The following is a 13,887-nucleotide window of genomic DNA, read 5'->3' as shown; positions in this document are numbered from 1 at the left end:
TATAATTAAATCTTGTTCTGTATTTTATAGCCACGCTACAAATAATGACATGTTTGCCAAAAAGTATGTTACAACTTCAGAAAACTGTCTTCCTAGCAAAATTGTTGAAGGTCTCACAATTCTTTCTTATGTGTTCTATGATCTCTATAACCCAATAAAAAAGAATCAACTACTGCTTCATCCCTTGGTCAATATTTACAGATGGCCATGCAGCTACAAGAAGCCTCCAGCTGTAGAGAGGAGGAAGGAAATACATCTTCGAAGATAAAACCTCAGTGCTTATCAAAACAATGGATAGCTGTCACCAACTGACACTCAACTAAAGTGTTCTTTGTGTAAACAAAAGCTTGGGTTAATAATTTAAAAAGAAGTCGTGAGTCTTGGCTTATCCCTGTAATCCCAGCACTCTGTAGGCTAAAGCAGGAGGACTACCATGTGGCCAGCCTGGGCTATAGTGTGTGAGTCTTATCTCAACAACCAAAGGCGGATATTTACTACACACTAATCTCTTCATATAAGGTAAGTAAACTGTTGTAGTTTTCTCTCTGTTGCTGGGACAAATACTCTGACCAAAAACAACCAGGGGAAGTGGGTTTCTGTGGCTCATACTTTCAAGCTGTAGCTTATCGAGAGAAGGCAGAAGCCATGGAGGAATGCTGTTTGCTAGCTTGCTCACAGGTTCACCCTCAGCTATCACATGGCCCAAGACCACTTTCCTACAGATGGACAGTTCTACCACAGAGGGCCTGGCCCTCCCACACGAATAAAGAATTGAGATAATTTCTCACCAACATGGCCATGAATCAATCTGACTATGTCTCTCAACTCAGGCGCCCCAAGTCTGTAGGTTGTGTTAAATAACAGCTGAAGCTCAACCAGGATAAACTTTTACTGAACGAAGAATATGGATGGCTGGTGTGGTGGTGCACACCTTTAACCCCACCACTGAGGAGGTAGAGGCAGGCAGATCTCTCTGAGTTTCAGGCCAGCCTGGTCTACACAGCGATTTCCAGGGCAGCCAGGGAGACTTGATCTCAAAAAAGGAAAAACTGGATTGTAGCCACGTGAACCACTGCATGTAGCAAAGTCTCTCTGCACAGAACTACTGTCACAGTTTATAGCCCTTGCTGAAGGAAGTACAAACAAAATTAGATGAAAACATTCTAAGCACAATTTTCTCTATACTTAGACACAGGAGTTTAGGAATATGGAAAACACTGTGTATTTTGTTTTGTTTTTGAGGCAGGATTTCACTATGTAGTCCTGGCTGGCCTGCTAAGCATAGAGATGTACTTGTCTCTGCCGCCTAGCAGTAGGATTAAAGGCATAAGATAATAAATAGGCGAGGCATGCCTGGCAGAGAGCACTGCACAGACTTGAGCTGCAGAGTCCCAGGGACAATAAATCATAACTTATGGATTGTCATTTTTAAGTTCTGTTTCTAAGTGGACAGAAATTTACCAGAAGAAAAAAACTAGATACTGGGAACTATTTTCTAAGACTGGTTTTATGATTTTAGTGACTGGAAAGGTTTAGAAAAAAACCTAAATTAACTTCTCTAATGATGTAATTCTTAGAAAAACAAAAGGAAATCAGATATGCACAGAATTAAAATACTAATATTGCATTGGCGCAGCAGAGGTTTGTCCAAGTTGCCTGGAGGTAGCTGACTGCTCTATGGAGACCACCTCTAATTTCTCCTCTGTAGTCAGGGTGTGGAAGGATGCTCTGATGCTGATGATGGAAGCAGGACTGGAAGCAGGGCTGCTGCTGTCCCAGTGTGTTGGAGAGTAAAGATGGAAACTCACAGACGCGATGAGATAAATATCAATGTTTTCCAAGTTTTAAGATTATAGGCTGGAAGCAAATCCACAGACTAATTCCATCGCTCATATTATGGATAAAGAAGCTTAGATAAAGTGTTAAAAAATGTAACTTTTTAATTACAGTGTAATAATGCTACCAAGAAAATCAACAAAATAGAATTATATGGGTCCATGTCTATGACTCCACGCCTAATTTTACCAGAGAACTGCAAACTCATGCAAATTTTTCATCCCTCCCTGTAACCCTAAAGTGTTCAAACAAGCCCCTTACACGGTCGTATGTAATACATACCAGACAGACCACAATACTTCAGTAGATCTCCCAAATGTAACTGGGTTTGGAAGAAAACCCGCCAACACCATATCTCCACTCCTGCTTGCTTTACGAAGTAGGCTTGACATTTAGACTGGTGGTGTGCACTATATGATGTCTATTTACACTGTGAAGTGGTTATTACACAATATTCACAGTTCAAGTTTTCTACTGCATAGAATTTTTATTTTTCTCACAAACGGTAATTCTAAATGGAGATCATACACGGCAATCACGTTTGCCTTCCAGGATGTTTTAATTGGTTGCATATTATTTATTAATAATTCATTTTTAAAGACAAATTGCTTTGGTAGATAAGTCAAAGACAGTGGGGATTTCTAAATTATGCAACTGCATGCTCGTATTATCATCATATTCTTGTATAATTATCCTTAAACAAATTGATTCACGTCTGTAAATATTACTCAACTGGCCATGTGAAGGTTGATATTTAGAATGCAGAAAACTCATGGGGCCCATAAAACAAAATAGAAAAAGCTCTTATTAGTAACCTAGAAAACTGAACACTGCTAATTCTATTCTTTTTATAATTTACTGGATAATTTAATTTTTGTCTGAGTATAGCTTTAATGTTTATTCTGATAACATCCTAAAGCAATCTTTATAGTGCCAATGAAAAGCCTCAAGCAGGAGACGGTGCTCAGCGACTGAGTTCCATTCCTGGGATCCAGATAAAGGGGAAAGAGAGAGCAACTCCACTTATGCCCCAGTAATATAAAAAATTAAAAAGCCAAAGAATCCTTTCCAGATATAAGCAGTATAAGCTCCAGTATTCTAAGTTTGTATCTGCTCAGTCTGTTCTGATGACTGTTCCTGAACTCTCCTAGACCTCCATGGTGCAAGTGCGCCTACACAGTGCGTATCAGGACAGTGCAATGTCACAATGGGCTCCTATGAGTTTAACATGTGTTGCTAGAATAGAGACTTTACACTGGAGACAATCTGGCAATATTTATTAGGAGTAACTACAAATGTCCACACCCTTTGACTCTTAAGCAAATTCTTAATTCGAGGAATTTACAGTGTGGGCTGGAGTAATCAGAGATTACCCATCCAGAAAAAATGGACATTTAAAGCTGTATCCACACAACCTCCTTGTTAAGACTATGCATGGTTCTGATAGTGGCAGAAGAGTTATATAAATAGGAGAATTCAATTTCCACCACAGAAATTTGATTTTTACTATCTTTTTCATTGCTTTTCTCTTTTTTTCTTTTCTTTTGTTTATATTTCCCAGACAGCATTTCTCTGTGTAGCCCTGGCTGTCCTGGAACTCACCCTTTAGATCAGGCTGGCCTTGAACTCAAAGATCCACTTGTCCCCGACTCTTGAGTGCTGGGATTAAAGGTGTTGCGCTCAGTTTTTACTTTTAAAAGTAACTGCCTGGGCCAAAACAGATTTTGTAACAGTTTGAAATGCTATGAAAAGCAAAGTAATTTAAGGCCATAAATGACAATTTTATTTCATGAATTCTAAAACAAATTTTTGTGTTGCCATAATAAAATGCTTAATAGCAAACCAATTTAGGCAATCTTACATATTATTTTAGGTGCTACAGGGGGAGGGAGGACAGGATAGGGGTATTCCAAAGGGGAAACCTGGTAAGGGAATAAGATTTGAAATGTAAATAAAATATTCAATAAAAATATGTATATATATATATATATATATATATATACATATACACATATATGCATATGTGTGTATGTGTGTGTATAAAGGAAAAATACAAGAAAACATGAAAAATTTAAAAAGTTTGAAGTTCAGAGAAAGAGAACATTCTGAAAACAGAGATCTTACACATCTGACAATTAGATCCAGCTAACTATCTTTTAATTTGGCCTTTTAAAACCTCTCCCGAGGATTGAAGGCCTTCAAGGAGATGGCAACCTCACAGGAAGACTAACAGTGTCAACTAAACTGAACCCCTGGGAATTCCCAGAGATTGAGTCACCAACTGAGCAGTGTACACAGGCTGGTCTGAAGTCCCGCGAACATGTGCAGCAGAGGGCTGCCCTGACTGCCTCAGAGGATGCACCTGATCCTGTAGAAACTTGACACACCAGAGTGGGGTGATATGGGAGGGGTGGCTTCCCTCTCAGAGGGAAGGGGAGGAACTCTATGAAGGGGGACCAGGAGGAGAGACATTTGGGAAACAAAAAACAAACAAACCTCTTCTAAGCAGTAAAGATGGAGTACATCTCTGCACTGACAGGAAATACTGTATCTCACTAGGTATTGACACGAAACACTGTATCTTGGTACTGATGAGAAACACTGTATCTTAGATTTTCCAGAGATGTTCCAGTTATTTAAAACAAGGACAACAAAAACTGATAAAAGAAAAATGGGAAGTCATCAAAATGCTGGAGTTAAGTAAAGACAGTACAGCTCAGAAAAGCAAATCTCTTTTTTTAAAGTACATAATCATCATAGAGTTCGATATTAACATAAAAAGGAATTCTCATTTTCCTGCTATGCCAACAAGGACCCTTTGGTTCTAATATTCTCCTCATGGTTCTAATATTCTCCACATACGTATTACTTGAATAAATCCAGAAGTTTCTCTGCCTGGGTAGTGAACCCATCAACATCTGACAGGTGCACTCACCTGCTGCTTCAGTACCAGGTTCTTCACGCCTTCCATCACAAACTGTGATCCTGTGTTCATGACTCGGGAAAGGAGACTGGGGATGGGAAAAGACAGTGAGGAGAGCGTGAAGTACAGACTGTGCAGCCTGCTGCTGACGTTTGCCCAGTTACACACCGCAGGCTGCTCCCTGTGCCACCGCCTTGTTTTCCATAGACAAAAGGGCTGTGAGCATTTCTACTTCTATGGATATCACTGCTGCAGTGATATTTAATAATAGAGATAAAAATTTAGTAAACATTTCTTTAATAATTTAATAAAAGTGATAAAATAATCACTAAAAACTATAAAGAGATGTCCTCAACATACCTTAGCCTTACACATAGTTTCTTTCTGATTGTTTTAAATGCAAAAATAATCGTATGAAAAACAGTAATTCAGACTTTGCTTCTGGAGTTCAATCACAGAGCTTTACGTTGCCTATCAATATTACGAATAGGTCGAGTGTTGCTGTGCACACTGTATCACAAGAGTTGGATTTAATTCTGTTATGTGCACCACCTCCCTCTATACACAGAAAACCTACATGCAAACATGCTAAGCACAATAAGCAGTGAGCACTGCCTCAATTGAGAACTTTTAACAGACACAAAGAACGCCAATAATAACTTGCCACACTAGGTTTATAATTTACTTCAAAGTCTTCTAACATGGACCAAAGGACATTTGGTAAGAGAAGAGTAATTCTACACTACATAAGAAAGTTTTCAATATAGCCAAGATTTTCTTGAAGCACAAAATTAATATTATCAAGTATAAAATACGTGAGGAATGCTTGGCTCTACATATTCTATATGATTTGAAGACGTGACACTGGGATATCTATTTATTAAACTCATAGGAATTACTTTCCTTTCCCTATCCTGTCCTTCCTCCCCTGTGTGACTAAGAGACACAGGATGGAAAGCCTCTATGAGAAGAAATAGGAAAAGTAACCTTTGATGGGATATGTGTCCCTGAAATGATTCTTCATGCCAGGTAAGTCTGTTAGTGGGGAAGCAGGGTTTAGGGCAAACCCGTATCATACACTCCAGAGGGGAGGCTCCTGGATTGCTGAAAGTAGACAAATTTCTTTTCCCCTGGTCTTCATACTTTTATTTTAGCTTAAAGAAAATTAGGAATTTGAAATGTGCATGACATAGAAACAAGTAGCCAGAATTGTCTTGTCATCAAATTGGAAAACCACACAAATACTGTATCAGTCTCTAGAGAAGTGGTTCTCAACCTTCCTAATGCTGAGACCCTTTAATACAGTTCCTCATATTGTGATGACTCCCAACCATAAAATTATTTTTGTTATTGCTTCATAACTTTAATTTTTCTACTGTTTTATGAACATGTCAAAACACAAATATCTGATATATGGGATAACTGATATGCAACCCTTGTGATAAGGTTGTTCAACTCCCAAAGGAGTTAGAATCCACAGGTTGCGTACCAGTGTTCTAGAGCGAGGCCTCATCCCCAGCCCTGAGGTCTGTATTTGTCATGCTTAGGCTGAGTGCCTAGCTTTAACACTATAAAAGTTTTAACTATACATTTCTAAAAATGAAAGAAAGAAGCATATGAAACAAACGGCTCATACTACAGGAAGCCAGGAAAACACTGACACCCTGTATCACAATGAAATTTCAGGAAGGTATCAGATACTGTGTTTTTAGGACCTGAATGTTTAAAGTTTGAGTACAAAATTCAACCAACATTATTAAATACGTACCCCATTGGTTTAGTGGTAGTGTTCCCATAGCTGGCAGGAGTTGAGGCCATCTTGGCAAAAGCCCTATGAAATAAGGAGATTGTATTTACAAGTGCAGTTATCATTCTGTATGATGGCATTCAAAGAGTTGCTGTTTGAGTTCTAAGATGCACTGACTTAAATTTTTTTTTCCAATTAATTACCTTATTATAGTTAACATCAAAACCTGAGATTCCCTAATGCACACCAACACAGGGCTGGGGGTAGTCCAGTGGCAGAACACTGTAGCAGGTCAAGGCCCCGGGTTCCAAAACCAAGACTTCAGAAACCGGCAGAAAGCAAAAGTGCAGTCCAGATGGGAGAGTTCCCATAGGTCAATGAGCATGCACCAACTAAGCTTAGCTTAGTGCTGTGCACAGCAAGTGCTGTCCCTTGCTCCCTGACAGACCTTCGCTCACGCTGTCCCCTGAGGACGTCAAACTCACTACCCTCTTTAACATCAGAAGAAATGCCACATTTCCTCTAAGGACTCAGCTCAGAGCCACATGCTTTATAATTAGTCTTTTAAGTCACTTCCCAGTGATGTTTCCCTTCAGTGACATCACATGCAGTTTTATATGTAATTGCACATGGTTATGTATTTTATGAATTTTATGAAAGTTTAGAATCTCTTTAAACTGTAATTATTAAAAATTGGGGAGAAGATAACACTTCATGTGTTTCAAATGTGTTTCCAATTCTTTACATAATTCTGGAATTCAGAATGTCCCCAGAAGGCTCTCAGTACTCTTAGGTAGTCAGTTGCTAGGATGCTGATGTGTGCGTAAAATGCAACACAGATGACTAAAACGAATCAGCGTTCTTTTGTAATCCTGGTCCCTCACACACTATTAGCATGCCACAGACATTATGTCAACCACATTTTTTCATGACTTTTAACTACTTCATGTGTTTTTTACCAGAGGAGGGGTAGGCAGAAGTGGAAAAAAAAAAGGAATCATTAACAATGGAGTAGTTGAGACACTAAATACACTCTGCTTCTGCCCTTACAGAGAGAAATCCCAAACTAACTCCAACCCTTTCAGTTTTGTTCAGAAATGAGGTTGTAAAGAAAGCATTATTTACCTCAGGGGACTGGAACAACGCCCTCACTGTTTTTTTTTTTTTTTATTAGAAACTATACAACTAAGGGGGATGAATGGAGGTAGCTCTTTATGGCTGAGTACTGTGACAAAGCTTCCTCAGATTTGATGAGAGACTGCTCTAACTGCGGGACTAGAGGACAAAACACCGCAACACTGATTCAGGTGACGTGTGATTACTCTCTGGACAGTGACATTATGTAGTCCAGGCTAGCTGTGTACTTAAGATCGGCTTCAGTCTTCTTCTTCTTCTTTTTTTTTTTTTGGGTGCAGCAGAACTTTATTGATGGTATTCAAGAGAGTAGGGAGGACTCCCTAGGCCCCTCCTGTTATTATGGGGATCTGGGACAGAAATTGTGAGGGAGATGCTCAGTGTTGGGGGCTGAGTTAGGTCAGGAATCCTCAGCAACTGAGGGCCCCTGACTTGCTCTCAGTGTCCTTGCTGGGGGGTGGGTGGTCCAGGCCTTCTTACTCCTTTGAGGCCATGTAGGCCATGAGGTCTATCACCCTGTTGCTGTAGCCATATTCATTGTCATACCAGGAAATGAGCTTTACAAAGTTGTCATTGAGAGCAATGCCAGCTCCAACATCAAAGGTGGAAGAGTGGGAGTTGCTGTTGAAGTCACAGGAGACAACCTGGTCCTTAGTGTAGCCCAGGATGCCCTTTAGTGGGCCTTCAGCTGTCTGCTTCACCACCTTCTTGATGTCATCATTCTTGGCAGGTTTCTCCAGGTGGCATGTCAAACCCACAACAGATACTTTGGGGGTAGGAACACAGGAGGCCATGCCAATGAGCTTCCCGCTCAGCTCTGAGATGACCTTGCCCACAGCCTTGGCAACACTGGTGGATACAGGGATGATGCTCTGGGCTGCCCACGGCCATCATGCCACAGCTTTCCACAGGGGCCATCCACAGTCTTCTGAGTGGCAGTGATGGCATAGACTGTGGTCATGAGCCCTTCCATGATGCCAAAGTTGTCATGAATGACCTTAGCCAGGACAGGGGGGATAAGCAGTTGGTGGTGCAGAATGCATTGCTGACAATCTTGAGTGAGTTGTCATATTTTCATGGTTCACACCCATCACAAACATGGGGCATCGGCTGAAGGGGCAGAGATGATGACCCTTTTGGCCCCACACTTCAAGTGGGCCCCTGCCTTCTCCATGGTGGTGAAGACGCCAGTAGACTCCACAATATATAATCATCACCAGCATCTCCCCATTTGATGTTAGTGGGATCTCCCTCCTGGAAGATGGTGATGGGCTTCCCATTGATGACAAGCTTCCCATTCTCAGCCTTGACTGTGCCATTGAATTTGCCATGGGTAGAGTCACACTGGAACATGTAAACCATGTAGTTCAGGTCAATGAAGGGGTCATTGATGGCAACAATCTCCACTTTGCCAGATCCTGAGCAGAAAACAGCCCTGGTAACCAGATGCCCAATACAGCTAAATCCGTTCACACCGACCTTCACCATCTTGTCTAAGGGATGAGGCTGGCACTGCACAAGAAGATGTGGCTGTCTCTGGAACAGGGAGGAGGAGAGAGAGCCCTGCCTCAGTCTCCTAAATCCTGGGATTAAAGGCTGTACCATGATTTCCAGAACAAATAAAAAAATTTTTTTAATTATTTATTCTTGTTTTGTAAGCATGTATGCTATGACAAACACATGAGGTCAAAGGACAACTTTGTGGAGTCAGTTCTCTCTTCTACCTTTAAGTGGATTTTTGGGAACTGAACTCAGGTCAACAGCATTAGTGACTTTACCTGCTGACCCTACTAGCCCAAATTCTTTTTTTCCCCCTTGAGACAGGGTTTCTCTGTTAGCCCTGGCTGTCCTAGAACTCACTCTGTGGCCTCAAACTCACAGAGCTTCACCTTCTTCTGCCTACCAAGTGCCAGGATTAAAGGCATGTGCCATCAATACCCGGTGAATTAACCTTATCATCTTTCTCAATTTCTTAAAATTGTTAAACTAGTATTTTACAATCGGAAAGTAAACAGATGTTACAAATTAGAGATTAAATATATTTTAAGTGCAAAGAATATGACCAAAATAGAAGAAAAATGTCACCAGAAGCATGTTGACATGCTCTTTTAATGGAGACTAGGATGCAGAGTTAATCTTACTGTCTGAAACTGACGCAAAGCACATCTCAGAGGCAATGCTTGCTTTACAGTTCCAAAAGGAAAAGCAGCCAAAGTAAAACACCTATATGTGGAGTGACACTCAGGTACATGCATTTCAGCTACACAACCAAATGTATGCATGTACACATGCAGGATGATCACAATGTCAGCTGTCATTCTAATTTTGGCTCAACTGTCACCAACCAGAAGTTTACCCTACTAAGCAAATGTAGTCACTGGCTAAGAGCGGATCACTCAGGGTTACTACTGTCCTGAGTCATTCAGCACAGTCCGACATTTTTCTTTCATTGTTAACTGTTTCTTCAACACATGTAAATTCAGTGACGATGCAGGTCCTGCTCATCATGATCCCAATTAGGAAACAAAGACAGCATCCTTTGGCATTCATGGGGGTTGGTTCTAGGATCCTCAAAAATATGAAAATCTCTGAATGTTCACGTCCCTTACATAAAATGTATAGTATTCCCATACAACCCCTGCATGTCATCTATAACTGAAAGCATCTCTAAATAATATGGAACACACAATATAATATAAAGGCTATGTAAATAACTATTATACTGTATTGTTAGGGAATACCATTAAGGAGAAAAACAAACAAACCAGCAAACAAACACATACCAAATTTAGCAACTGTTTTTTCTAGAGTATTTTCAGCCCATGGATGCTGAGCTGATAGGTACGGAGAGCTGAGAGTATTTATCAATCTAATCAGTGTTGTAAAACAACTTTCCCCTTCTTAGCCAGGGACACTAACAATGCCAATGTCATTGAGTTTTCTATCTTATTTAATCATACAGTTGGTCAAGGATAGACAGATGGACACGGTCTTGCTATGTAGTCCAATCTGTCAGTGACCTGTGACGGGCCCTCCTACCTCAGCCTTTCAAGTGCTGTGATTTAGGAGAATGTGGCTGCATGGGGCTAAAGACCACCATTTGCTTGCCCAGGTTACTGCTGGTCACAGGCTGGGTTTCACTGCTATACTTTCATGGTTCCAGTAACTTCTTTGGATATATCTGTAAAAGGTCAAAACCTTTTATGGCATTCTGAAAAATTATTAAAATTTTCATTCCTTCTAGTAGACTATAGATGCAGCAATTAATATGCCATTTTCTTGGCACAAAGGTATTAAATCTGGTGTTGTTCTTGCTGCTAGTTGACAGTTTGGAGACATTTGATCTGGAAGACTTCAGTCTCTGACTTTCTAATGCATCAGAAAACACCGAGTTTCCCCCAGGTGCTCTATTTTATGTAGCTTTAAGTTGTGAACAAGGTGACTACATGAGGAGCGGCTATGGCTGGGACATAAACATTCTCCATGGCATTGTTCAGCCTTCTTACCAGCATTCCGATTTTCTTAGGAACAAAATTTGAATTACAACCTTACCTTAAGCAATAGGAGAGCAAAAAGAAACTAAAACTTACTTCCACTGTTTGATATACTGTAAAGGGCTAAGGTTGCATCCTGCATCTGTTAAAGCCTTTTTATACTGCTCCAAATCAACCTGGAATAAGAAAAGAACTCTATGATTAAAAAAAAAAAATTATGCTTTCACGGAAGACTGTGTTTGCTGTCATTGATTGATCAAGATTCTACTACAAAGCCTGAATTTAAATGCTGGGCTACCATGTCAGCATGTCAGGTGGAGTTGTCCCTTAAGTGACTCCCCAAGGGTGTCTGGGGCAGAAAGCACAGCTGAAAGTGTAAAGCTTGGGCTTCCCTCAGGAAATTCATCAGTTCTCTTCCCCCACCTTTCTTCAGGACAAGCCCTAAAGAAGCCCTAAAGACTTGGCCAAAACTATTTTGAAGGAAAAAGGAGGCGCAACACAGATTGGCGTGAAAGGACGCGTGGCTCAGGCTTCCTTCCCCTGTCAGTTCCGCTGCCGGGCTCAAAGAGCCTGCTGAAGAGCTGCTGTCTTCCGACTACTCACGTACCCCAGTGAGTAAGCCTAACTGGATTTGGTGAGGTAAGAGCCTAGTACCATGACTCGGACACAAAAAAACCTCTGTGTCCTTGTGACTGACAGCGGAGTTCAGAGCTGGAGTCTGGGCTTCTCTGATCACTCCTCACACGTTTTTGAGACAGGGTCTCCCTGGAAGCCATGGAGTCAGCCTAACTGCCTGCTCAGCAAGCCCCAGGACCTTAGTGCTGGGATTACTGCTAAGTAAATACATTTTTTGAACATGGTGCAAGGGACCAGATTCAGGTCCTCATACTTGCATAACAAGCAAGCACTTTATGAACCAAGTCATCTCTCGATCCTGCCAAGGAAAACCTTTAAGGTCACCATCTACTGGAGATTTTAACTCCTTTGTATTTTCAAGCTGATATTGGTCATCATGATTTAAAGTTCTTAATGATTACCAATGCTTTAGAAAATCTTTACTAAAAATAAGGCAGCTGAATTAAGGCAACACTAAGTTTTAAAAGAATATGTTCTTAAAATATCTTAGATAGGACATGGGAGACTAGGAAACAGGTAGACCTTCACTGATAAGAAAGCTTTTCTAGAAAAGAAGAACCACACTTTTTCCTGCATAAATTATAAGGTTATAAAGTCAACTTTATAAAAAAAAGTTAAAATTATAAATTGTAAAGTTAACTAATGAATACAGTCCACGGTGGAGGAAAAGAGCACTAAGTGAATAATGACTTAACACGCTAATTACTTCTGACCAGCACAAGCTTTACAACTTATCAAAGAACAACAACAAAACCTGGTATTGACCGTTATCTCTCAGTAACAGCTGGGAGGCGATTTCATTGGCTGCTTATTCTGTAAAGCTACACTTGGTTAATATTAAGAAGTCACGGTTTCCAGTCCACTTTCCTTACAGACCAGCACACAGGGTGTGCTCTGGAACAGTCTCTGGTTTTAAAACAATTTTAAAATGGTAAGATAGCAAATCGGGTTACTTTAGTTTAGGGCAGTCAGTTTTCAGAAGGTCAGCTTATCCTTCCACACCACCGTGGTCAGGCCTCCCACGTGCTGACATAAATCCTGGTGGAAACTGCAGTTAACAGAACCCGCCTTAACCATCCCAGTTGCTTTGCTCTTTGAATAAACGAGTATCACATATTTCGTGATCTTTTGCTTCTTGTTTGGAAAGTCTAGCTGGTAACTGGAGATAAGCAGCCCCTCCCCCCAGGTGTCAGTTTCCATACCTCGGACGGTGCTTGCTGTGCGCTTATGTAATAGATAAGAAACAGCCTCATTTTGTCTTCCGGAGTCCCTGCTACAAGGGAAGGGGAAACGACTTATAATTGTGATTACTGAGCATCATTAATACTTAGAAGAGCCTTAAAGTCAAGCCACGTGTAAATGTGGCAAAATGACATGTGGTTCTTGTTCACGCAAGCTAAAGGAGGAACAAAACCACAGGGAACGTGAGGTGGGTTAGAGGAGGGACGACAGAAACACCTCACTTGTCTTCCCACTTGTCTTCCCAACCGCTGAGATTACCCTCAGGCATGAACCAAAAAGGGAAGAACGGAGCCAGGCAGTGTGCTAGTCTAAGCAGCACATTTCAGACGGCAAGGAATGAATACAGGGCTGTCTGAGGCAGAGGCATCATCCCCCTCGGTGTTGGTTGTAAGATCTGCTAGCCAAATGACAAAAGGAGCTAGGCAAACGTCATTTCCTAAACTCAACTGTCCTCTCTGAGGAGTTTTCACTACAAGGTTGGAGAAAACCATACTTTTATATTACATGAAATGCAGTATATTTACCTCAAACTTTTAAGACAAAAACGAAGCTTTCAAAGAAATTCCCCATTACCCTGGGAGTTTTCCAAGTGACTACTAATATAACTCAAGGCCCAGATTTTCCAGAGCAACTAAACCATCTCTTTTTTTCCACAGGTGCACGTTGGCAGAAAAGTGATTAAGAAGTGGCCTTAGTAACCTACCAAATCTCACTGGAAAGTGTGTCTAAGATGTAAAGACTTAAACTATCACGTGTGTTTCATCAAAATAAAAACTAAGAGTTGGCCATGCTGAACTCTCAGCCTGTACTCAGTCCTAAGAAGACAAGAGAAAGAAGGACTCCAAATTCAAGGCCAGCCTGGGCTAAACAGATCT

The 13,887-nt window shown here is 40.8% G+C and overlaps 1 protein-coding gene across 4 annotated transcripts in view; it reads right to left on the bottom strand.

Moving 5' to 3' along the window:
- The window catches only part of SCFD1 (sec1 family domain containing 1), a 74,792-nt gene that overhangs the window by 12,679 nt on the left and 48,226 nt on the right, over positions 1-13,887 (bottom strand). For 2 of the 4 annotated variants that reach the window (XR_013975428.1, XM_080932803.1), the window contains exons 16-19: positions 12,973-13,043; positions 11,231-11,310; positions 6,528-6,590; positions 4,772-4,847 (exon numbers count right to left, since the gene is read on the bottom strand). Coding sequence is in view for 3 of the 4 variants with exons in the window: in XM_080932803.1 (XP_080788929.1) it covers positions 4,772-4,847; positions 6,528-6,590; positions 11,231-11,310; positions 12,973-13,043 (290 nt within the window). In the remaining variant the exon portion in view is untranslated. Of the gene's footprint in view, positions 1-4,771; positions 4,848-6,527; positions 6,591-10,072; positions 10,202-11,230; positions 11,311-12,972; positions 13,044-13,887 lie in introns of those variants that run through there. The other 2 variants (XM_080932804.1, XM_080932805.1) reach the window with 2 other exon arrangements.

This window comes from Micromys minutus, assembly GCF_963924665.1.
Source record: "Micromys minutus genome assembly, chromosome: 1".
NCBI classification, from domain to species: Eukaryota; Metazoa; Chordata; class Mammalia; order Rodentia; family Muridae; genus Micromys; species Micromys minutus.
Note: the sequence above shows the minus strand (reverse complement) of the source record. Positions and strands in the feature narration are given on the sequence as shown.